Source organism: Pseudorasbora parva, chromosome 10 (genome assembly GCF_024679245.1).
Source record: "Pseudorasbora parva isolate DD20220531a chromosome 10, ASM2467924v1, whole genome shotgun sequence".
In the NCBI taxonomy this organism is placed as follows: Eukaryota; Metazoa; Chordata; class Actinopteri; order Cypriniformes; family Gobionidae; genus Pseudorasbora; species Pseudorasbora parva.
In genome coordinates, this window is record NC_090181.1 from 26,237,051 (window position 1) to 26,263,802 (window position 26,752).

Below are 26,752 nucleotides of genomic sequence, written 5' to 3' on the forward strand. Positions count from 1 at the left end.
TTAATTATAATAATCCAAACCTCCTCCAGCAAACAATTCTCTTGTAAAAAGAAAAGAAAAAAAGAACCTTAAGACCCTTAAATTGAGAAAAATACATACAAAAACCACCAATGTTATTGAACAAACTGATTGTAATAGAAAAATATAAACTTTATACAAACATTTTAAAATAGAACCATACTTTAAAAATATGTTTTATTGGTTCAAATATGGAGTGGATCATGTCATTTTAGCTTTTAATTAAACATACAAATGTTCAACAAAATCAAATCACAAACAAAAAAAACAAGCTCTAAACTCTAGTGAAACTAACAGGAAAGTAACATTAAGAAATTACTCTGAAGTTATAACTTTTAATATTAAACAGTGATTGAGAAAACATACATATGAAAGGTAAGCACATAGACAAATCATGTTGAAAGACATACATAAGTTTAAAAGAAGCGCTTTAAGACACCTAAGGAGAGAGTAAAAGCTTGAACATAATTTAGTTTAATTCTGACACCTGAGTGGTAGTTTAGAACGTGGTGGTGTACACATACTCTCGTTCTCCACCTTTGAACGGTTCAGGGATTTATTGCTGTTTTCTTTCTTGCTTTTCTTCTAGTTAGACAAAAAGAACAAAATATTGTCAGTCTGCATCTACAACCAATGAGTTTGTTAATGGTTTGCCAACACTATAAAAGGTGTGGTCACATTTACTACTGTTTGGCAAATTTTCACAGAGAAATCCAGTAATTTTAAAAGAAATCCACGTAACTGCATGAAGGCGAAAGACTTCCACCCTACAGATTTCAATTTTTTTTTTTTGTTTTTTTTTTTTACAAATTCTCTACGTTGATCAACAGAAAGCTGCTTGATTTGAAATGGACTTCATATATCACAACACTATTGACAAATGGACCTTTTTTGCACATTAAATTATAACATTAAATGTATAACATTAAACTGGTGCAAAATATCTCACCTTGAAGAAGGGAACCCTTCCGTTCTCATAACAAGTCAGGTTCTCATCAGAGCATGACTGTTCTGTGTTGTTTCCATCACTAGAAACACTGACTTCATCCTCCAGAGAGTCCTAAAAACATATATGAGGTTACACCAGTCCAAACAATAAAATTTATAGCATCTTCAAATAAATCTTTATAAATTTTAATAGCAAACATTGATTTAATCTCCTCATGTAATATAGACTATGGATGGACTAAACTTGCGATTGTGATACCTGGTCTAGAGGCTTCTCCTCTTCTGCCTCAATGACGGTATCACACTGGCTCACTGCACACTGAAGTGCTTCCTGTTGAGCTCTGAACTCCTTTTCCAGTTCCTCTCGACTCCTCGGCTTGTTCAGCATACGTGGATACGCATACTCCCTACGCTGAGGGGTCGTTCCTGTAAAGACACACGTCACATTACTGCCCTGTACACATGGATAGATGTTGCATTTTAAATATTTCCCTCATAGCTTCTCTTGTACCTGTTGGTAAATCTTGCCGTAGCTCTGAGCTGATGAAGTTGTGTACAGTGTCCAGTGCCTGAGTGTTGATGGAGGAGAGGGTCTCTTTGTGCTCCTGCAAGGTAGCATCATCTTTACCGGTCTGCAATTCCACTCGACCCAGAATTCCTTCCACTTCCTGCTGCATACGAGTCAAACGGGCTTCACAGTCTTGAATGCCTTTCTCCCCCTTTTCCTCTACAGACTATATGCACACAAAAAATAAGGGCAAAATAAAGCTTTAGTAGGGGCAACTATTCAGTTTTCCTCCATTCAAAAGGTTGGGCACATGCACTGTAAAAAAACAGAAAAAAAAAGAAAAAAAGATGGAAAACATGTATGCACTTTCTTCCACGGTAAAAACAACAGAAACAGTTGTTGCCAACTACACTGGAGCCAATGATTTGTTTAGCTTCAGTATTCAGAACGTGTGCGGTACACTTGGTTGAGCAAACATGACATTCATGAGATCACAGCAATAGCAAAAATCACAAGCTAATGCATTCCTGATGGATGGATTAAAAAAAAGGAAAAAAAAGTTGTTTGAACTCTCTTATATCCATTACAATAGAGAAGAAAACACCATCACACCTTCCGTTTCTCACTGACAAGTGTTGGGCAATGTCTACAGAATTGGCATCATACGGTCTACAGTGAGTGTACAGCTCAACATTGTGATGTCTGTCAGCCATCAACGATGGCACCATTTTAGAGCACCAACTCTATTTCTGACTTTAACACACACTTCAAGAGTGATATTTGGGGCTTAACCACTTCAGCTCTGCACCTATACCTTTCTTAATAACCCAATAACTTCTGCATTTATATTACATAGAAGGAAATAATACGGTCTGAATTCGACCCCCAGCAATGACCCCCCCTTGAGAAAATCATGCAAATAATATAACATTTCATATTTTTATCACACAAACACACCTAAAATAGACAAGTCATATATCAAATGAAAGCTATCGGCCTCAGGAATATCGCTGAGCAGTTAATTTCACCAATCTAATAATTTACAGTTAATTTATTATCAAAAGAATCACAAAGATGGAAATGACTCCTTTGAACAAGCAAACACGATTCATATTCCTGTTCGGATCACAAACTCGTTGTAAAGCTACTAGCCTCAAACCCTATATTAGCTTATTCCTTAGGTTGTTTGCTTCAAAATGAGACTATTTTCACATGTCTGTGAGCAAGTATGGCCAAATGACACTGTATATGTCACCGATGTCCAGATCAAAACGTGATCCAGACAAATACTCTTATTATTGCTAGTTTTGATTGTCGATGTTAGCCACGATTTTTGATGACGTCATCACATATTGCATCATGCTACAGAAAAGCTGAGAATCTCAGCTCTTTATAGACATGTGGATCATGATTCTACACCAATCAGAGCCCGAGATCTCCCTTTACAAAGAGGCGGAGCCTTCTTTTCGATTTCCTAGTGGCCAGTTGATGTCAATGCAGATGAGTAGGAGTTATTAGACACCTTGGTCAGATAAATCTCAATAACTTATTTGCAAGGAGATATCAAGAAAATTATTTTTCCCCTGTTTAGTGCCAATTTATAGAATCAACAGAAACTTCCAAAAAGCTTGGATCCCAAAAATGATTAAAAAAAAATCGATTTTTAAATAAATAAATTAAAAATAAAATCAAAATATTTATTTTTTATCAATGTTTATCATAAGATTGTGAATAGATACAAAATAATATATGCAATATTCCACCACTGTGTTAAAATATAGTTTTTTTTTTGTAAAATGAGACATCAGATATTCCTAATTCTCCAAAAAATGCAAAATGTGCTAAAGTGGTTAAAATATTCTATCATTCATCAAATCCAGAAACAATGTAGAGCCCCGATCAGGCAGAGCACATTTCTGCAGTGAAATGCACCTTTTTTAATCGATTTCTTTTGGCAGAGAATGTTAAGCACGATGCTTGTGCGCCTTGCGTTTTTGAAGGAGCAATCTTAGTGCATGAAGGTAAAAAATAAAAAAATATATCAACTGAGTGGAAATGCACCCGACGTCGTCGCCTTTTTTGTCCAATCAAATTAATGAAGTGCCGGGCCTTCCGTTGTCGTGACGTTACCTTGATTCGACTGACAGCACAAGTACAACTGATTTGAGGGTTACCTAGCAACATAAAAAGCACTGCGAACTGCAAACCAAGTATGGTGTGCCTCGCGGTTTCGCAACTGAAAAATACGTTGTCTGATCAGGACCCAAGTGTGTTCCATTAGGTAACCAACAGTCCTACTACACACACCCTTGACCATTTCAGCCTAACACCAGAAATACTTTATGCAAGTAGACAAGTGTTTTAAGTGCAAAAGCAAACTAACCTTTAGCAAGTCTTGCACAGCAGTGTCTGTCTCCCTGATGAGTTTGAGCTGTTCCTGGGTTTTATTCTCAGTTGAGTTTCTGGCTTCGTGACACCACTTGAGTCCTGACTCAGCCAGCAAGTCAAGGGATGTCTGTAGCAGCCCGCAGTATCCAGAACACTCCTCCAGCGTTCTCTCTCCCTCTTCCGTCACTCCATTCATCTTGGTTATCAGTCCGTCCACAGAAGAACCCAGTCGAGTACGGACAGACACAGTGTGCTCCTCAGCCACTGTACATTTACTATAATAAAAATTTTATATTAGGGTTTTGTTAAAAAAAAAACTTGAAGGTATATGTTGTGAATATTCTCTCACCTCTGTATTGAGCTCTCAAGTGTTTCTAGTGGAACAATCTGAGCAGATGCTGCATGTGAAATACCCTCAAAGTCAGTCTGAGTGTCCACCGCCAAGAGATTCATTTGGTTCTGAAAACACTGAACCAGTTCGGCCACACGCTGCACAAAAGGAACAATTTCAGCAGCTTTAGAACTAGTGGTCAAGAGATTTAGACAAAACTACCACAGAACTTAACAGGAGAACTTTATAAGGAGAGAAAATTGGTTAATTTGTTACATTCATACCCATAAAGCTTGTGAACATCTGAGCCAATCAATTTAACAAATGTGATCGCTTGGATTAAAGACAATCCTCCTCTTCAAGAAACTGTCCAGGGGTTATAGACCTACCGCCTGATGGCTGTTTCCAGCTTGGCTAATCTGTTGCTTGAGCTTGTCGTGTTCAGCGTGCAGAGTGCTGAAGCCTTGCACAGCACACTCTCGCATACTGGCCAACGATTCCATGTAAGAGTCAAAAAATGACATCATCTCTGCTTTCAGACCCTGCATCTGTAAGACATTTGAACAGGACTTATTACAAATCTCAAATAAGCAGGAAACTGGCAGGTCAACCCATTTTTTTTTCTCTCACACATACCTGTTCAGTCAAAGTGTGGTATCTGTGAAGGGTTTGTTTCAGACCGTCATTCATAGCCATGACAGACCGGATTCCTGGCACCGCCTGGGCAATCAGAACCTCCTCTAGATGCTGTTTGTGTTCATCCTAAAAAAAAAGAAAGAAAAAGAAAAGCAACAAAATGTGAATTTAGGCATTACAACATCAAGGTACACAGTATGAAAAGGATGTGCATTAGATACATTTTAAAATGAATAGAGTAAAGTTGCCAGGGCTTTTAAAGATACAGGCAGAGGTAAAGGAAAAAAAGAGAAAATTGGAATGCACAATTTTATATCCAATGGATCAGGAGTCTTGGAAAACCTGGATATATGATGTAACAATGTCAAAAGTGACATATAGGCCTGGAAAAGTCATTGTAGTTAATAACACTCCATGGGCATTTTTGTGTTATACTTGTTGCTTGTCATATCAAGCTCATATTTGATCAGATATAAATTGTACAAAAGATTCTTAAATCCATATCCAGTAAAAACACTAATGACTTCGTTTAGTAAATAAAGTAGGATCCCTGACGAGCATGAAGCTCCTAAAATGTCCCAAATTCTGCAATTCAATGAATGTAACTATAGTAACTTTATTTATAAAAGGATAGTTCACCCAAAAATGAAAATTTGACATTTATCTGCTAACCCCTCAGGCCACCTAAAGTGTAGGAGTCTTGTTTTTTCAGTAGAACACAAATAAAGATTTTTAACTCCAACCGTTGCTGTGCGCAAGTGATACAAACATGTCCACGGGGTCTAGATCTATTAGGATATTTAAAAAACAAAAAGAAATCATGCACAGACAACCCTGCGGCTCGTGACGACACACTGATGTCTTAAGACACAAAGCGATCGGTTTGTGCAATAAACTGGACAGTATTTATATATTTTTTTTTTTTACCACAAATACAACACCATGCCCAACAGACTGAAAGCGCAGCACTTCCGGAAAAGAAGGTCAATGTACATCACTTCCTGCGTGTAGGTTTCTACACAATCTGGCATACCTTCTGGCGTTTGCGTAAACTCTCTCATGCTCGTATACGAGAAAAAGGCATTTTTTTTAAAAACAAAAGCAAATGATATAACATGAGATTCCACTAAATCTAAATAAATATTTTCAAATATTTGCTTAAACAGAGGTCACTTCTGGCAGTTGCGTAAGCTATGCCAGATCGTGTAGAGACCTCACAGACAGGAAGTGATGTCTCTACACTAGATTGTGTGCATTGACCTTCCTTTCCGGAAGTGCTGCGCTTTCAGGGCTGTTGGGCATGGTGTTGTATTTGAGGTAAAAAATTATATAAATACTGTTCGGTTTATCACACAAACTGATTTGTTTCATGTCTTAAGACATCAATGTGTCGTCACGAGCTGCAGGGTTTAATTTGAAGTTGTCTGTGCAGGTTTTTTTTACCCTAATAGAACTAGACCCAGTTGACATGGTTGTATCACTTACACACAGCAAAGGTTGGAGTTAAAAATCTCCATTTGTGTTCTACTGAAAAAACAAAGACTCCTACATTGGATAGCCTGGGGGTAAGCAGATAAATGAAAACTTTATTTTTGGGTGAACTATCCCTTTAAAGCAGGACTCCCCATAGATTCAAGTATTTGAAAACAAAACTAAGGCTATTAACATCAAAACAAGTGTTTAATCCTAAACATTTGGACTGATGAGAGTTCTTACCAGTATTTCCAGCATGCTGTTCTGAGCCTCCTGAGAGAGTTGCTCCTGATGCAACACTCGTTCCTTGCACCGATCTACACCTTCTCCAACAGCTCCTTTAATACTGCTGTAAGACTCACAGACAGCACCTAACGTCTCCTTAAACACTGTGCCATTTGTATTCAGCAGCTCACCTACACAGACATCGAAACATAAGTTAATTTAATCTGTTTTTCGGAAGGACTCTTTCATTTGAAGAGATTTTAAATGCCCAAAAAATATGTATATTACACAGAGAGTGCATCCATGTGGCATCTCTTACCCACGGAAGAGCGGTAATAGTCAATCATCGCAGCATGTTTGTGACTCTGCTCCTGCAGCGAGGTCTGCATGCTGTTGTAACAGTTCTCCATGCGTTGGGCGAAGCTCTGCTGGACCTCCCCATTATGAAGCTCCACCTCCTTCTTCCTCAGCAGCTTCGCATGAAGACCGCTAACGTCCTGAGTGCTGGCCTCAGCAGTGCTCAACAGCTGGATGAGAGAGACAGAGTAAGGATAGGGTCTTAATATCAGTGCATCATGAAATGTCACAATATCTGATTTCTTCTACCATCACAGACCTGGTCAGCAGTGCTGTAGAGTTGACCCTCATTACTCTGGAGCTGTAATGCAATGAACTCCTCCTGAGTGAGGCGGTGCTTGGTCTCTGTTAGGTCCTTGTGGGCCTCCTCCAGTTTCTGGTTCTTCTCCTGTAGGTCCTCAGTGCACTGGTCTAATTTTTGCTTACTGTCTGTGAACAAGTCCATAATCTGCCAACACAAGCACAAAATTATTCAGATACATCACTCACACTCAAAAGTGGAAGTTGGGCAGGTCTTGTATACATCGGAAAGAAGAAGTAGAATCTATTTGAAAGATGCTCACCTTCTTGAGCTCCTCCTCCATAGCAGCGATCCGCTCGTTGTACTCAGTAATCTGCTCTTCCTGAGACAACAGTTTACTGTTTATATTCCTGCAAATAACCAAATAAAGAATTAAATATATACGGTAGTCTGCTTCAAACAATAATACAAAAAATGTATTCCTGGAACAAATATTTTTAGATTTTCTTAAGATAAACAGTGAACAGCATAATTCACAATTCAAGGCGAGTTACATGCCAAAGGCCCGATTTCACAGATAAAGTTTAGATTAATCCAGGATTAGGTCTTAGTTCAATTAGGACATTTAAGTAGCTTTTATGAACATGCATTAGATAAAAACATTACTGATGTGCATCTTGAGACTAAACAATGGTTTGGATATATTTCAGTTAAAATACCTCAAACACGCATTTTAGTCTGGGACTAGCTTAAGCCTGGTCTTTGAAACCAGGGGAAAGTGTCCTCCTTTCTATAAACTACAATATCCAAGAACCAACAATCAAACAATACTATTTCAAAAGTTAAATAGAAATAATTTATTATTTTGTAGCATGCATAAAGTCACTTTAGACCAGTGTAAAGGGTTAATTCAAGCAAAAATTAAATTCTGACATTAATTACTCACTCTCGTGATTCCAAACCAGTAAGACCATCATTAATCTTTGGAACACAATTGAAGGTATTTTGAAATCTGAGAGCTCTCTGACCCCTCCATGCAATTTTATAACCACTTTCAAGAACCAGAAATGTTGTAAAGGCATCATTAAAATAGTCCATGTGACTACAGTGGTTCAACCAGAATACTTTGTGTGGAAAAAATAATTAAAAACATGATTTTAACAATTTCCTCTTCCGTGTCAGTCTCGGACACAGTTCAGATGAGCACAATACGACCAATGGGGTGATTATATATATATATAGAAGCAATGTACCGTGTTTACAACGTGAACTGCGTCGGAGACTGACAAGGAAGGGAAAATGTGGAATAAAAGGCAAAGAAAATTAGTAATTAAAATGCAGTCTATGGGGGAGGGGTTGTCTTCATTAATCTATGGGGGATCAAATATCTTTGTGTTCTGAAGATGAACAAAAGGGCTTACAGATTTGGAACAGCAACATGAGGGCAATTAATTAATGACAATTCATGTTTGGGTGAACTAAACCTTTAATGCATCATTGCTGAATAAATAATAATTAAAAAAAAAAACTAATCTAGCATGTACACAGAACTCACTCATAGTTATCAACAGAGAGGTACACGCCATGTTTGTCACGGGTGGCAGCCAGATCTCTTTTCAGTCGCTCAATCTCCTCTGTGTATTCCTGCAACATTTATTTTAGAAATAGTCAATGCTGATGCTGCATGAAGATGAAGAAATTGGTAATATAGTCAAGTAAGGTTAATGAAAAAGTACATCAGTAAAGAAACTCACCTTTATCAGAGTTCTCTTGGTGAGTTTTTGGTTGACCTCTGGCTTATTCATGATACTCTTGGCCCTGTTAGCATAGTCCAGAGTGCTCAGAGTTTCCTAAAATAACATTAGAAATCAATATTCCTAAACACAACAGAGAAACAATAGAAAGCCAACCAGCACAAGTCATACCTCCAGATTGATGGAGGCAGGAGACACAGTGGCAATAATGGAGGTTTTGGTGCGTCCTCCCAGCGAGTCCTGCAGTATGCGGGTGAGTTTGGACTCCCTGTAAGGCACATGAGGCCCTCTCTCCACAAGAGCCTTGATTACACGACCCAGAGTCAGCAGCGACTGGTTTATGTTGCCGGCTTCACGCGCACGTTTATCAACGGCACCAGATCGCCCGATGTTCTCACTACCCGCAAGATCCACCTGATCAGTGACAGAAGAGTTGTCGTGTAAAAAAGGTGAACTTCCACTATTGAGACAGAGCTGCAGATTCAAATCCCATGAACTGAAGAAAGTAGACTCACCAAGTTAAGTTTTCCGATCTTAACCAGCTCTTCTCCTTCCAGTGTGATCTCTTTCATGTGAATAGTCACGGAGAACACAGAGTGGGATCGACTGTTCAAATAAAAATCGAGGAGGGGCATTATAAAAAAATAAACACTTATCACTGTCATACATTTTTTGTCTCTTTAATTGGGACGCAAGGTTATTACCTAGAGTAAGCATTCATGAGGGTGGAGGCAGTCTTCCTCTTGGCCGCTCCTCTCTCCAGGATCTGATACACCTCGTTCTTATTGTGCACAGTGATCTCCTCCAGACCTTTAATGGTCACACCCCTCTGACAGAAACACAGAATGTCAGATTTTAGTGTCTCATATATATATATATATATATATATATATATATATATATATATATATATATATATATATATATATATATATATATATGGGAGGTATAAGGCATTGCATCTTTTCTTTTTGAGGAAACCAATAAGAAACATACTTTATTTCTGGGATCATCAAACAGTTGTAGTCTCTCTGTGACATCAGGAGCAGGACTGAGCAGGTCAAACAGTTCTTCATTATAGATTTCCAGCAGAGATACCTTCACTGAGAATTCTGTGCCGTTACTTGACAGTTTCTCAAAGATCTGATGAAGAGTTCTGGGAATAATTCCAGCCAGAGGGTCCTGTAAGAGAAAAGGTGAAAGAAAGAAAAACATGATAAATCCCTGATCAGACCATATCATGGAAATATTAGTAGTGATATTGTGGCCCAACAGCAAAATATCAAACGGATATAATTTACAATAAGACTTAAAAGGTACAGTAGCAAAAACAAGCAGTTTATTAAGAGGGAGTCAGAATAAGGCTAGAAAAAGTTACATAAATCTAAATGAGAATAGTTGCTGCTACAAGAAACCTTTATTAATATTAGTGGCCTTTTGGAAAAAAAAAACTAATGTTTCATTCGATTTCAGCCACTGGATTATACACTTTATAATGCTGCAGAACTACCAAAATGTAACTCAAATGTTACCTCTTCCCAAGTAAACTCCTCATTTGGTGACCTGTCACCCTCCATTGTGAAGGTTTTTCCTGTTCCAGTTTGTCCATATCTTTTAGCAAAGAGAAATAAAAATTTCGATACAAAATCTATATATTTTTTTTAATGTCATGCCATCTTATTTGACATAATTTTTTCATGGTAAAATTCATAATGGTCTCATTACATTTAAAAAACATCTGATGAAAAACCCTTTACATACATTTATGAACATAACAGGCAAAACCATCAGTAAAGTTGAATATGACATTTAAAGAGAGATACTCACGCAAATACTGTACAGTTATAGCCCATTATAACTTCATCTAATATGGGGCAAACCACGGTTCTATAAACTTCAATTTGTTTGGCAGAAGGACCAAAAACCTAAACCAGACCAGACATTTAATGAGCATTACAGCACAAGAAAAGATTTGGACATCAATAATACTCAAAATGCGGGTGCAAAACAAGCCAAAAACTCACCATGTCAAAAGTGTATGTTTTTCTTGCAGATTTGTCCGTGGCACCTCCAGTACGGACCATTACCTCTTTTCGAGTTTGGTCACATTCAACAACATTATGAGAGGCAGATTTACGCTCCACTGTGTTGAAGGGCCTGTGAATCACACATTTACATGGGAATGGTGTAAAGTTATACAGAGATGTTCATTTTTGATCTCATAAAACACACACTACAAATTATATATATATATATATATATATATATATATATATATATATATATATATATAAAATGTTAACCTAACACAGCATACGTTATTTATATATAATAAACAATGAGGATTTAGTACTAGGAGTGTAAAAACCAACATAAGAAACCACTGCCAGAGGAAAACACGTGAGTGTGGCACACTTACAATAGCATAAACATACAAACAAACATATAAAACATGTGCATTCACCTGCATCGCACAACCACTTGTATATTTCTTCCTTTCTCATCTTTTTTGGCTGCTAATATCTGTGATGATGCCATGTTAAAGGAGCGTCTTCTGGGCTCCCGGTCTGAAATGCCCTTTAAAAGGTAAGTTAACCTTTAAACAAAACCAGGATTTAGTAATCAAATATAAGTCACATCGAAAGGTCGTTTGCATATATATAACGTTATTCACCACATAAAAAAATATTCATCAACAAAATACGTTACGTATACGTATACTAAGTTACATCCGATCCATTATGTTGATATTGTCTAGCCAAAGGACGCCTAAACAAAGAAAATTACAAATTAAACAAGCTAATGAGAAGAAAATTAGAACATGCACGTACCGTTTTAAATGCTTTACTTTAAAAGCAAATAAAGTAAGATGGTAAAGCCGTTTAAAATCCCTCCAATGACGCAGGTTATTTGAATACACTTTATTTGCTGTACGCTCTGACTACGAGTCTTCCACACTGCAGTTAGTTGACTTTGAAAATTGCGCATCTGCAGCTTTAAGCCAATCAGAGAAGAGGGTTTTCTCACCATCCTTCTGATTGGTCTAAAGGAAGCGAGCTGGAGCGGATGCATCTCGGGAAAGTGCAGCGTTTTTGAATACGCGTATTGGTTATATGTAAATAATAATAATCAGATAAATACCATTAAATGAATATTCATTTCACTGGCACAGTTTACAGATTGTTAAATTAGACTAATTTTATTATCGTTTTCTGTATGTGGTGTTAGTTTGTAGTTTAATTTAGCGAGCTTTATTTTTAATGCCCATGACATCGGACTATCACGGTTCAACACATAACGTTACATACAAATATTCAAAATACATAAGTCTCACACACACACTATGTTTTTCATAGACAATGCAGAAAACCAACATATAAAAGAAAAAGACAGATATTTCCAACGAACGAATTTTAAAAAGACCATGTCTGCACATTAAAAGATAATCAACACAAACGAAACTTTAAAAAATAAATAAAGGCATCAGTATGTTTTATTATTATCAAACTTCAACATGTTATCAAAAAATGCCCCTAAATACTTATATTCCTCTACTATCCTACATACGTGTACCATAATCACAGGTTAAAGTGCAAGTTTTCCTACTAAATACAGTCTTTCATTCAGTCAGACATTCAAATCCACCAAGCAAATACAAGCGTGCAGAGCCGGCCGCACCATGTTCTACACTGCAGAAGACATGAACTATAGTTATAGTTACTATGGAGTCTTTCCTTTTATGTAAATGTTTAATATGGTCTAACAGTGCCGCTCTGATAATAAACATTACAAAAAAACAGGAACTGACTCCAGATTCAAACACAGCTCAAACGTTTATCTTTCTGAAACAGTTCCTAAAATGACCAGTAGATGGTAGTAAGATACCCTTATAACTGTGCTTTCGGCTATGGAATGGAAAGCCTACAACTTGACTAGTTTGGCAAATCATAAGAGGAAATATTTAGTTGAAATATATTTATTTAGCACTTTCTAGCTGCTGTTTTACATTGCTTTACGTGGATCATCGTTATCTGTCATTTCTGTTCATGAATGCATGAAATTGTTATTATTAAAAAAACAATTTACAATAAATTATTAATTATATGACTTATTTTTAGTCATTTGTTTCATTTTATGTTGTTAACTTCTAATTGTACACTGCATTTGCACATCCATTTGTATATGCTTTTACTTTATTTTTGTTTTGTGCAATTTTATGACCCATTTTTTTGTTTTCTGTGTGTGTGTGTGTGTGTGTGTGTGTGTGTGTGTGTGTGTGTGTGTGTGTGTGTGTGTGTGTGTGTGTGTGTGTGTGTGTGTGTGTGTGTGTGTGTGTGTGTGTGTGTGTGTGTGTGTGTGTGTGTGTGTGTGTGTGCATGTTTTTCTAGCCTGGTGGTAACTTCAACCTGAATGCACACTCATTAGGACTCGTGTCACTGTGGGGACCTAAATTGAGGTCCCAATGGGTACAAAAGCTTATAAATCATACAGAATGAGTTATTTTTAAAATGTAAAAATGCAGAAAGTTTCCTGTGATGGGTAGGTTTGGGGGCAGGGGCAGTGTAGGAGGCTAGAAAATATGGTTTGTACAGCATCAAATCCATTACGTCTATGGTGGGTCCCCGGAAATATTTGTTAACTATTTTGATTATGTAAAAAAATATTATTTATTACATGTATTAATGTTTCACAAAAATATTTGAGTTGACAGAGACACTAAATGTTCTTTTTTTCTCGGAATATGACCAACTCTTCTTCAGTTGTTTTGGTTGTGCAATTATACCTTTCAGTTCTGATGAGATAATTTTGTTTATCTCGAATACCATCTTACAAGGTTTTTCAACGAATCCCGAAATAAAGTATGCTTCTAAATGGTTTCCTCAAAGAATCATACCTCCCTATGATCCCTATATATATAATTTTCCCTAGACCATAGGGAGTAAATAATGTTCCCATCCCTAGATCATAGGGAGTTTTATAACGTTTTATAACTTTTTCAATGTGTGTGTGTATATATATATATATATATATATATATATATATATATATATATACACATTGAAAAAGTTATAAAACAACACGGCCAAAAAACGTTTTACTGTATTCAATGTGTAACTTTTATTTATTTATGCAATGCCTTCTTTTTTCCTTTGTGTTGATCTTAATTATTGTTTGGCAATTATGTTGTATAGTGTAAACTGAATGTTCAAAGCATTATGATTTTTTTTTTAAATAAGGTAAATATAATTTGAGGACCAAATGTGAAGGTGTAAAAAGTAAAATATGATTTAATTTGTTTTCAAATTAATGTTAGCAAAAAAAAAAAAAAAAAACGTTTATTCAAACTCCGCACAAATATTGCGTTGTACGACGTATGACCGATTCATTTGACGCTGTGTTGGAATTGTTTATAAATTGAATAGGCTAATGTAGTGTGTGCTTCTTTTTCCAAAAAGGGCCACAAAACGGCAGAGACTTTTATTTTAAAGAACTATCATTGCTATGGATTAGTTGTGTTGCCATAGTAGCAGTGCTCACATTTCCCGATTTCCTCGTAGTCGCTGGCTTCACACGCGTGCAGAAGCCTGACAACAGCAGCAGCAGCAGAGCAGCAGGAGGGAATGGGGAGAGAGGGGCGCCGCACCGTTTAACAAGACATTCTTCAACACAACACGGCCAATAAAACAAATCACCATCGGTGAGCACGCGCCTCAATATGCAAACACATCGCAGCCCGACCGCTTGTGTTTTTCCTCTCTTGATCCTGAAACAATCAATAAAAACAACCGAAGCTAACACGAGCTCGCGTGCTAACCACTATCACCCTTAAAACCAGAACTGTCCGGCTTACATTTGTTGAAAACCGTTCGTGCATTGAATCCCTGGCAGTGTAAATCCAACACGGGGTTAATCATAAGACGTTTTAAGTGAGGTAACGTTAAATCAATGCATGATGTGTTTTCTTCTTGCATGACGGTGCCTTTTTAGCTACACGCGTCTGTTAGCCCCTGAAAGACTGATTCACATGGCAGACGCATGCATTATGAGGACAGATTCGATGATGTACTTCACATCTAATCAAATATGAGCAAAGTGCGAGAATCACGTTTATGATTGGCAAACTGACAGATTCACGATTTTTTGGGGGGGCTTGGGTGTGCTGCTGGCTTCAAGGCCAAGGTCGCAATGAGGCCTAACTGATATGCAAGAATAATAATCTTTAGCATATGACGAAAAGTGTTGATACACCTGTGATTATGATGTGTATAGTGAGGTAAATATGCTGCTGGAGGGCGTTGGTTTTCATCTGCCCCGCTTCTTTGTAAGAAACGTGGGCTAAAACGCTCGTTTTTCCTTTTCATTTTAGAATAAAGTAAATGTGGTGTTGCTTTAAGATTATGTATTAAATAATATCTTAATTTGGTCTGTCAGGTTTTTTGTGTTACCATGGTAATGCCATACACAATTCGGACATGCACTTTGGTAATAGCTCAAGTATCTTAGTAGTAGTACCACGATGTATGAATATGTTAATGATGTCTCTTACAAAAACGTTATGTTGTTGAATTATTACGAAGATGGTTTAAAATATATTATAGAACTAAAAGTAATTTGTTATTTTTGTGTGGCGTATCCCCCCCAATACTTCAGTGGCAGTACTATGGTTCAGTCATGGTATCGGGTGGTACTACTGTACTTTGATTTAAACCATGGTACTGAAACAGAATATAATCGGGGCGATGAACATTCATTATAGGGTTTTAAAAATCCTTTACTTTGAAACTGCTTAAAATATTCAGTGAATTTAAAGATAAAATAATGAATATTTTTAGGGGTGTAATAATAGGCCTATGCCATGTCACAATATATCGCAATAGAAATTTAGTGACAATATAAATTGTCTATAGTTCACCCAAAATGCAAATTACTGTTTGAGAAAAGTGTGATTACTACATTATACAGCTAAATAATGTTAAATATATAGCGTATAATAATGCAATGGGGGAATCTTTGTGGGATAATGCCAATGTCCCCAGATAATGCCCCCTGTAATACCAAATGTATCATTTTCATCAACAGTACATTTATTTGCTAACCCTTTATCATGTCTTGGACTGTCACAGTAATAGCGTATCATTTCGTAACATCATCAGTTTTGTTACACCACTAATTGTTTTCATTAGAAGCCAGTTATTGCTTTAAAAATGTCATATCGTATACAAAAGCTTCTGCTGCTATATTTTTAATGGAAAATGTAATACAAATAACGAGATTTGACATAAATTTGATATCTTATTAAATAAATAATCAACTTATTAATAAAACATCTGGATATATCCATCAGTTCCATGCTTCATATCAAAGGCTTCGAACCCAAAACTAAGTGTGATGCTATTTCATATGTGCTTATTTCAAGAATGGTTATATCTGGAAACTGGTTTTAATAAGCGATTTTAGTCTGAAGTTCAGGTTTACTATGAGCTCTAGATATTCATCACAGAAGAATAGCACTGTAAAGTTGTGTACCTCTTGACTAAGTTTATGAATTTGCTGCTGCTTCTCTTTAGGAAATTTCACCATTATAAACACATGCGCTGCGAATGCCATATGCCGCTGAATCAACTAGTTGCATTCTTCAAAATAAGGTGACAGTAATGTAAGCAGAATGAATTATTGATGAGAATTTATGAGTGCATGAGACGAGGGTTATGGAAACTTGCCCTTTATTTTAAGGGTCAAATTAGGTGACCCGCTGGATCGGTTGGCCTGAGGGGCCCTTTCATGTGACAAGTGTGAGTTTGGAGGCCTCAAATCAGGTGTTGGGCACGTTTATGTTGGTACTCCTGCATGTGGAATTACTTTGAAGCCAGTTTTTGTCTTGTTTGTATATGAATATCTTATTGGGAATGTAAATGATTGGAGTCGTAATGTAACTCATAAATACATGGTTTAATGTATTGATTAATTTTTTTATTTTTCTGCAGGACAGCTGGTTTCACTACTGTGTTTGTTCCAGTGTACGTTTTCCTTGTTTCTGCTGTAGTAAGCACTTTTTTGAGAGATTTTAACTGTTGACTTGGATTGAATCTTACTTGTAAACAGTCAGTCCTCGTAGAATCATAGCTGCTGTTATATTCCTTGTCATTCACATGGTAATGTAGGTCATGCTCAGCGCGCTTTGTTCTGCGGTATGCAGCCAGTCTGGCCAGCCTTTTTGCCTACAGTGTGGCTAGAGGTTAACAGGAAGTCTAGACATCCATGCTGTTTTACTCAATTGGATGTAGTTCTGCTCAGTTAAAATAAGAGCACTTCACTTCATCTGCCTTTGCAGTAAATCCACTGAATCAAACATCCAACGATCCTAACTTGATTATTGATCAATTTAAGAATACAGGCTTTACATTTACAATGATTACCATTGCAGTCAGATTTTCTGCCGCTGAAGGTGTTGTTACTGTAATATAAGAGTGCTGCTAACTTATTGCCCACCACTGACATTAAAAAGTAAATAAATTGCACTATTTTGATGTTTGTTTTATCTGACCATTGATTCTGCCGTTTATCAAATCATTATATATACCCAACACTGAATTTATACAGTATTTAAAGGGAAAGTTCACCCAAAAATAAAAATTACCCCACGATTTACTCCCCTTTCAAGACATCCTAGGTGTATATGACATTCTTCTTTCAGTTGAATACAGTTTATATATATATATATATATATATATATATATATATATATATATATATATAATGACAGCCCAAAATTTAAAGCCCCAAAAAAGTGCCTCTATCCATTACAAAAGTAATAGTTTGTGTAAGAAAAATATCCAAATAAAAAAAAAATATATATATAAGCTATATATAAAATATAGCTTCCAGCAGACCACCTTCCATACAAGCGGCAACCTCCCCCAGTTTCCGTTGAAGCCAATATGGAACTTAAACTGCAGTTTCCAAAAGGCTCCAAAAGGGAGCAGAATCTCGTTGAGCCCCATGTTAAAATTCCCAACTTTAAGGCAGAAAAAAAACATATTTACAGCCTAGTACAAATTGTGGTTTTGGTCTATACAGTAGGCTTGGGCGGTAATACGGTAAAATGGTATACCGCGGGATCTAAAAATAGCAACGGTATCAGTTTCAATACCGTCAAACCGTCAAAAAAACCAAAAAACAGATCAACTTACATATTGCTGATCAACAATTAATTATTAAATATTTAATAAGTTGAACTAATTAAACTATTTACATATTAAATACTATTTATTTATTAAATGCCTAAATATGTGTATGCGTTGTTGTGACAGCGTGGATGAGAGAGAGAGAGAGAGAGGGGAAAAGACGGCGAGTCGGGCACTGAGTTATTATCGAAAAAGAACACAACTTCTGCAGTTTAGAAGTATTTTGGGTTTTGACGGTAAATACAGACGAGGCAATTTGCAAATTGTGCAACAAAAAGATGACCGCGAGAGATGGAAATACCTTGAACCTAAGGGCGCATATCCGAAACCACCATCCACTCACTGCTGCGTGGATGAAAAACCGAGCGCACCCTCGGACTATGCTGTAATATTGCCGAAGCCTTTTGTCACACAGCTGGCAATGTAAGCAATAAGCATGAACTCCACAAAAATCAAGTGGACATGGGACTCACAAAAAAAAAAGTCAATTGTCTGACAATTGTCTCATAACGGTAAGCATAAAACGTGCAGAGAGTTTCTCAGGGGCAGGGGCTCAAATGTAAAAAAAAAAAAAAAAAAAAAATATATATATATATATATATAAGCCAAGCCAACAGTTTGTTGACGCTGTCTGAGCCTTACATCATAATGTTTTAATTATTCACGGTAATACCGTATACCGAGGTAAAATAGGGAGGAGGTTTGACGGTATCAAAATTTGGATACCGCCCAAGCCTACTATACAGCAAATTCTGCCCTTAATAACAACTGTGAGGGGGGTGTTTTTATAACTCATTCGTTTACATTTATAAAGCCTTAAAGTTCTGCATAATTAAGGGCGTGGCCACTTGGAGTGACAGGTGCATAGCCATTTATCCCCTGTCTTTTAGTCAATAGCAGTGTCTCATTTCAGAAGGCTGCGTCCTCCGGAGGTCGCATTCCAAGGGTGCATACGTCATCATTTCAGTCTCATTTCAAAAAAGTGAGTAGGACACTCCAAATGCGACCTTCAATTCGGAGTGTGCATGAGGTGTAGCCTTCGCGGCTGGAGATAGCCCACAATTCTTTGCGTCTTCGTTAACAACCGTCATATGTTTTTTTTAATATTATTATGAAATAACGGCACCACCGCCAGATATACATGCGAGAGTAGGTGTGGTGTTAAATTAAGTAGTTCAAGCTTTTTTTGTTGTTGTTTTTTTAAAGCTCTATTACCTCAAACAGATAGTTGTGGTAAACAGGATTACAACAGTTTCGTGCATTTTAAACGTTTAGAACAGTACATTGCTGTCAAGACAAGAAACATTTCATAGTCATTTTCAAGTTATAAATAATTTTCATTCATATAACATGGCGTGAGAGCGCAACGAGGCTGAACTTGTTGGCATAGCAACGTGATACTTCCTGCCTGTGTGTCCTACGAAGGACATCTCGTTTAATTCTGATTGAGGACACTCCGTATACTGCATCCTACACAGGACGTGTCCTCATGAGACACAGCTATTGTTTCACCTCAGCTCCGCCAACGTCCTGCCTCTTTGCCTGTTTTCTGTTATCCGGGTGCGACGTGCTGCCAAGATGGCAACGGCCAGCTTGTCTCTATGCTTCAAAACTGCTCTTCAGAATCCTATGAGTCTATGCTGTGATCAGAACTGCAAAATCATAACTGGATAGAATCATTTTAATAATATAGGAAGGTAAATATTGATTAAGGTTTTGATTATGAAGTTAATTGGGATATAAATATATACAGGTATATTGAAGTGGCAGTGGATTTCAGAATCCCCCTTCATTCCGTATTTAACTTATGAAGAAAGTGTAACTCTACGCTACGCTTAAGCTACGTCCGTTGTTTTATGTCCGGCAGTTGGACTTTCTTTCGTAAGTTGAATACGGAACGTGGTCTGGCGGAAGCTAGATATTTTAATTTATAACATATTACATTTGGTTATTTTTCTTACACAAACCATTACTTTTATAATGGATGGAGGCACTTTTTTGGGCTTTAAATTTTAAGCTGCCATTAAAAAGCCTGAATTAGCCAGGAAAAGTTTTAATATAACTACTGATTGTATTCATTTAAAAGAAGAATGTCATGTACACCTATGGAATAAATCATGGGGTAATTTTAATATTTGGGTGAACTATCCCAGTACTACAGTTTTCATGCATCATCTCTTTGTTGTCCATCAAGGGGTCCTCAGCCTGAAAATCATGAATGGTATTTATTATATGCAAAAAAAATGTGCCAGTAATATGTTGTCCTGAGCTTTGATTTTCAACACTGGAAATCTGCTTGTGGATAGTCGAATCGGGCAGCCGTGACCTGGCCAGCTGTTTTGCAGTCAAGCATTTAACATCGAATGTTTCGTTCACCGAAACAGATGTGTGTCAGCGTTTTCAAAATCTGAAAGTAAATAACCTATGTGGTTGCATTAGAGATTCATGAACCCGAACATGAAGTCTCAGAGCAGAGTTTTAACCAAGAGCAAATGTGTTCGCTCACTGAAAATGAAGCCGTGTGTTACTTGAGCTGAAATGACTTGTGGTGATTTGTTGCAGCTGTGTCGAACAGCGGTTGTCGGGAGGAAAGTGTGCGCTCGATCCTGAGTGGCAAAAATGTGTTGACAAGCCAGTTGTCATCCAAATTCAGCTGTCCTCTCCTTGCCAGAGATATGTCCATTATCAAAAGCTATATTTTCTCTCTCTTCTTTTTCAGAGTATCGAAAGAATATTATCTCAGGCCCCCTCCCCCATTGGCAGCATTAAGGTACTGTGATCATTTCTATCTGCTGAAATAGTCATGTAATTAAATGTCCACTGTTAATTGGTCAAAGCAATGGATAATATATGTATGATTTTGTCAATGATTTAGTGCAAATAAGAAACCTGTGCCATTTTTAAGGTATATTAATTTATTATGTAGTTGGTTTTTCCTGGGTCAGGTCTTCGGGGGTGGCTGATCAGACATGGTCATCCACACACGCATATACGCGCGCACACACATACCAACAGTAAAAGTACCTACCCGTGTGATCTGTGAGCCCAATACAGACAATAAATGTAAAATAAATGCAATTTTTTTCATCTCATTTATGTGTGATGTCTTGATGTTTGTTTCTTTAGTTCCTCGTTTTTACACAGTTTGGTTTACCGATTAATTATTTTGGCAACAATTATTAAAAAGTAGCATTAAAAATGTAATAACAAATAGTCTAATTCTCTACCATATACAATTTAATAAAACTATTGGCTATCAACAACTTGCGTTGTTTTGGTAATTTACTACTCATTATCAATATAAATGCTCAAAATAAATACATGAAAATACTGTGGATTATTAAGACTAATTCTTACTAACCCCTCTTGTTTAATGGGATAAGCACACTTGCATTCTCATTTCAGAGGTGTTGTGAGTAAATGATTACACACTGATTCGTGAGTTCAGTGTTGGACAGATCAGTTCATTCAAATGAATCGGTTCAAATGAGTCATTAGTTCGCGAATCGGACAAAAGCGGACGCGTTATATGTGAACCCAGACCGTTAAAACAACGCCAAAGATTTGTCATCACAGAAAACACTTCATAAGGATATTTTTCCGTTTATTTGAAAGTATGGATTATGCCAGCTGCGTGTGCAAAACATCTGTCAAAAGAAGTGCGTCTTTTGAGCACAATTCAAATCCAGCAGTAGGCTAATTCAGGGGAAATATTGTGCGAAAGCGCCACACGGAACATGAGTCAGTCTTTCAACCTTTTACCATTGTGTCAGTTCTGTTAATTTTGATTGATATGTGCGAGTGAGAGCTCAGATGGTGATCGTTTTGAAGACAGAGTGCGCGCGCAGGCTCTCTGCTTGTTCTCTGTCACTCAGTTAATGTGCGCCCTGTCACGTGCATTAGTAATCTACATCAATTTATAAATCACAATAATTCATCGAATAAGGCTTTGGCGGCACAAACATTTGTTTTGGCGGCCGCCAAAAATCTTTCAATGTAGGAAAATGGTTTGCCATACACTGCCATTCAAACATTTAGGGTCAGTAATTGTTTTTTAATTTTTTGAAAGAAAGAAAGAAAGAATGAAAGAAATTAATACTTTTTATTCAGCAAGAGAACGTGAAAGTAAAGCCTATAAAAAAAATATTTCAGTATACTATATATACTTATTACTGACCATACTTCAATATTCTACTCTATTGAACCTTCTATTCATTAAATAATTCTGGAAAAAAAAAGGTTTCCACAAAAATATTGATCAGCATAAAAAAATTATTATTGAGTACCAAATCAATACGGTCATGTCACACTGACGATTTGAGCAATGACTGCTGAAAATTTTGCTTTGCCACCCCACAGGAATAAATTACATTTTCAAATATTTTAATATAAAAAAACGAATAACAATATTACTGTGTATATATAAATGCGTGCAGTGTGGATGACCATGAGAATCAAATCCAAACATTAAAAAAATCTGACCCCAAACCTTTGAATCTTATTGTATAGTTAATTGTTTACAAAAATAATTTCCTTCTACATACTGTATATAAATAAAATGACTGCAGTAGAATAATTATTAAATATTTTAATTAAAGTTTACCAACTCAACTGTCAATAAATGAGGCACATGTCCTGCTTTTAAATATTTTTTTGAGTTCATATTTTGTTTAAAATAGGTGTCTTTTTAATGTTCTGTGTAAAATTGCATTATTAAATTGTTTTTTTACATCACTACATTATAGTAAGATGCTTGCTTGATTCCATAATTAAAGAAATTGAAAAATACGGTATAATCTCCTACCTGTTTGCTCCATTTGTAAAACATTTGTATTTTTTGCTTTAGTGTTTTTGCAGGTTCTAAGTGTGTGTTTGTTTTTTCCTAGCAGAGTACCTCGGGGGTGAACAAGAATGAGCTGATTTTAAGAGCTCTGATAATGACGCCCAGAATAAGTGCGGCCTGGTCACACAGTGAAGTGGGGAACGTACACGCTGTGAGTAAACACACTCCTCTGTAATCAGTAACCCACCTGATCCAGATGACCCCTAACTGAATAACATGTCACTTTAAAATATCTCAGAACATAACAGCAATGAGGCATAGTTGAATTCAGCACTGTTGTCTGGGACTGATCTGATGTTACATGGTCTGTCTCTTGCAGTGAGCATTAGAAGGCCATGATGCAATGAGATAAACACTGGATGACTGGAGGTCCCCTGCTTAACAGTCTATAAGCATGGCTGGCCTACAGCTGGTGACCCCTGCCTCCTCACCCATGGGGCCCTTCTTCGGTCTCCCGTGGCAGCAGGAAGCTATCCATGACAACATATACACACCAAGAAAATATCAGGCAAGTCTTTGAAATGGTTCTTCTTAGGTTGATAGATTACTGTATTGTTCTTTAAGTTGTTTGTTAATTGTTCACAGCTTTTATACTTTTTATACGTTTTTTAAAATAAATGCGCACAAAAAAAAAAAAACTCACAGTGCTCGATAACCAACATGTTTCACTTTTGTGTCTGTTTGTGAATTCTTAAATTTGCAAGGCTTAAAGGTGTCATTAACTGGCTTTTTTTCTTTTTTATACTGTTGTCTGAGTTTAGCTAAGGATGTTTGTGTTTTTTACATTCAAAAACATCCTAACTAATAAGTAATAGGCTATTTTCTCCACTGGTTTTGAGGCTCTCTCCAAAACGCTGAGTTGGAAGTAAACGCCCACGGCTAGGATTGGATAAGATTTGCATATTTAATGAGCTTAACTCCCCTCTCAGTTCACAAGGGTGAGGAGAGATTGAAGGAGAAGCAACCAGAATGATTCTCTCGACCACAGGGCTCGTAAACGTCTTTATCAAACAAACACAATGATTTATTTCTCATCAACTCGCGATTGATTGGATTATTATTTTTATATTACACATAGCCCGCAAGATCGGACGATATAAGCACATTTTGAAGCAATTTTTTCTTTAAAATGTGACTGAATTACCCAGAAAACAAGTAAAGAGGGTCAGTCCAGTGTGATACTATAGAAGAACAATAGTTCATTTCATTAGAGTAAATGAAAGAAAATGGTGACAGTTCCCCCCCCCCCAAGATTTTTTAATGAATAAGACGTTTGAATAGCATTTCTTATGAGACATAATTTTATACACTTCATAATAAATCAGTTTAATGCACCCTTGCTGAATAAAAGTATTAATTTCTTTTAAAAAGTAACTTAATGGTAATGTACATAATTACATTTTGCTGAATTATTTCACCCAATTGCAATTTCCCACCAGGTTGAACTTCTTGAAGCAGCTCTTGAACACAATACTATAGTCTGCTTAAATACTGGCTCAGGGAAGACCTTTATCGCAGTACTCCTAATCAAAGAACTCTCCCACCAAATCCGTGGAGAGGATGAAAAGAGAACAGTTTTCCTGGTGAATGCAGGTGAGTAATTGTCTAGTCTGCCATGTCACAGATTTGTTGCTATGTACCCCATTAAAAACATTATCAAAACTTTCTCTGTTGATTAATCTTACTCATTTTTCCCAAATTAAGCATCATCTGTGGTTCAGCAAGCATCTACTGTAAGAACCCACTCTGATCTCCAGGTAGGCGACTACATGTCAGAAGAAATGACATCATGGCCTGTGGAGATGTGGAACAGAAAGATGATGGGGAATCAGGTGTGATTCAAACATGTTCGTTTTAATGAATTCATTCATTGTTGAACATCTTGATGAATTGTCATTGTGTAATCAACATTTTCACATCCTCCTCATCCCTCTCTTTTCCATAATGTCTGTTCTTTTAGGTGCTGGTGATGACGTGCCACATCTTCCTGCATGTGTTAAAGAATGGAGTCTTGCCACTATCAAAAATCAACCTGCTGGTTTTTGACGAATGCCACCTTGCAATCACGGACCATCCTTATCAGGAAATAATGAAGGTAAATTTGCAGTCTGTTACTGCTTTGAATGGAAATCATGAAATCACATCTGTCAGTATAAAGAGAGGGACGAAAGAGGTCTCATCTAACTGTCACTCCATAAAGTGCTAAAAAGATGCCGATCCATTGGTATTATATTAAATGGCATGTATTTAGTTCTGGAGATTGAACATAGGCACTCTGAGAAGATATTGTTGCCATTTGAAACAAGTTGAAGTTCGTGTCTGAACATGTTTATTTTTCAGGCTTAAGGCCCATTCACACCAAGAATAACTATAAAATAGGGCTGGACGATATGGCCAAAATTTATATCACGATATATTTCTTAATTTCGGTCGATATGATATAATTTCGATATCGATATGAACTATATAAAAGCTTTAGAAAAACTACCAAGAACTGCCACAAAGGATGTCTGTACCTACAAACTTCTGAAAAATTAATTTGCGAAGTCTATGAAACCTCCTCCTATAAAACTATGTAATATTTTAGAAATAAAAACGGTACAAATAAATTAATGTTCACCTTTTATTTGCATTTAGCCTTTATACGAACAAGAAATGCGAAATCACCGTCAAATAAACATAAGACTCTCACTTCGCAGATGCAGTTTATTGAGCATTTTCTTTTAAGTTTTAAATTTCAGTGAAGAACGATTCATAGCGCTATATTCTCCTTTAATGCAAAACTATAGACCTTTATCTACTGATGCACAAAAAATAAATAAAAGAAGACTCAATTCAGTGGCCTATTTGTGCTCTGTTTGAGATGAGTGCACGCTGCTTTTTGCAAGGCTTTAAACTCGAGCAAATGATACATTTTCGTAAAGCCATGTCTGACCGTCTTTCACAAGCTTTGAAAGGTAATTTAAACGAGAATGAACTCGTTGGTGTTAATACATGTCATTGTGTGCAAATGTGGAAAGCATTAAAACAAATGTGCCACTTGCCTCTTACACAAATAGTCTACATGGATTATTTGTAACACATGGCATCGTATTGTTAGACATTAGATTGATGCATCTATGTCGATATATTGTTACACCCCTAGTCGGCACCTCTCCGGCACATTTTGCAGCACACTAAAACCTGAAGTTTAATATCAGATCTTAAGCCCCATTCGCACGGGACTAGTGTTATCTAAGGACCTCTGGTGATTTGTAATAATTGCAGAGAATGTCTGTGATCTTAATCCCATGCGAATCAGCCATGTCTGTAATTTGTATAGTAAAAATTCCCCCGCAAATTACCTACCATATTTCGCCGAACACCGAGGTCCTGTGATAATAGTAGTCCCGTGCGAATCGACATCTCTGTGATATGGTCAGGATTTGGCGGATTGTATATCATTTTTGCAAGCTTTTTTTCTTCCTGTGAGCATTTCTATCTTTATCTTTCACGAAGAATAAAGTCTGCATTCATAATGCGCACCGTTATGAATCCCCGTGCAGCCGCGCCCGCACGGATTATACTTTCACTTTAGAATGATTATCAATTTGAGAGTAATCTGATTGAATGGTGTGTTTAATATTAACATCAATAGCCTACTGTTCTTAATGAAAAACAGAACAGTACAGTACAATGACAAGCTTGTTTAAATAGCCACTTTTGCTTTTGAAACTGAATCTTCCGTCGTATATTGTGAGCTTCTCACTCGTGATAAATTAAATCTGATTCCTGCCGCTGGTCTGAGCTCAGTTCATGGCATCTGTTCACTAACTGAACGAAATTATATTTATTTATTAGGCTAC

At 36.8% G+C, this 26,752-nt stretch overlaps 2 protein-coding genes across 3 annotated transcripts in view; one reads left to right on the forward strand and one right to left on the reverse strand.

The window, feature by feature from the left end:
- Window positions 1-180: 180 nt before the first annotated feature.
- kif11 (kinesin family member 11) lies at window positions 181-11,847 on the reverse strand. 2 transcript variants are annotated; one of them, XM_067454640.1, is made up of 23 exons: window positions 11,711-11,847; window positions 11,344-11,475; window positions 10,904-11,036; window positions 10,707-10,804; window positions 10,412-10,490; window positions 9,876-10,061; window positions 9,584-9,708; window positions 9,395-9,485; window positions 9,051-9,293; window positions 8,880-8,975; window positions 8,681-8,769; window positions 7,448-7,535; window positions 7,144-7,332; window positions 6,847-7,054; window positions 6,546-6,718; window positions 4,830-4,955; window positions 4,583-4,741; window positions 4,212-4,351; window positions 3,858-4,137; window positions 1,478-1,700; window positions 1,226-1,392; window positions 968-1,078; window positions 181-603 (listed from the first exon to the last, which is right to left on the reverse strand). In XM_067454640.1, the coding sequence occupies exons 2-23, from the start codon at window positions 11,415-11,417 to the stop codon at window positions 493-495; spliced, it is 3,189 nt and encodes a 1,062-aa protein (XP_067310741.1). In that variant the 5' UTR covers window positions 11,418-11,475; window positions 11,711-11,847; the 3' UTR covers window positions 181-492. The 2 variants fall into 2 exon arrangements, with proteins under 2 accessions (XP_067310741.1, XP_067310742.1); XM_067454641.1 differs by having other exon boundaries at window positions 11,344-11,456; window positions 11,711-11,840.
- A 2,589-nt stretch (window positions 11,848-14,436) lies between these two features.
- The window catches only part of dicer1 (dicer 1, ribonuclease type III), a 49,722-nt gene continuing 37,406 nt past the window's right edge, over window positions 14,437-26,752 (forward strand). The window contains exons 1-7 of the mRNA XM_067455692.1: window positions 14,437-14,577; window positions 20,784-20,834; window positions 22,954-23,058; window positions 23,227-23,415; window positions 24,347-24,500; window positions 24,612-24,739; window positions 24,868-25,002. Of these exons, the coding sequence (XP_067311793.1) occupies window positions 23,302-23,415; window positions 24,347-24,500; window positions 24,612-24,739; window positions 24,868-25,002 (531 nt within the window). The 5' untranslated portion in view covers window positions 14,437-14,577; window positions 20,784-20,834; window positions 22,954-23,058; window positions 23,227-23,301. The remainder of the gene's footprint in view (window positions 14,578-20,783; window positions 20,835-22,953; window positions 23,059-23,226; window positions 23,416-24,346; window positions 24,501-24,611; window positions 24,740-24,867; window positions 25,003-26,752) is intronic.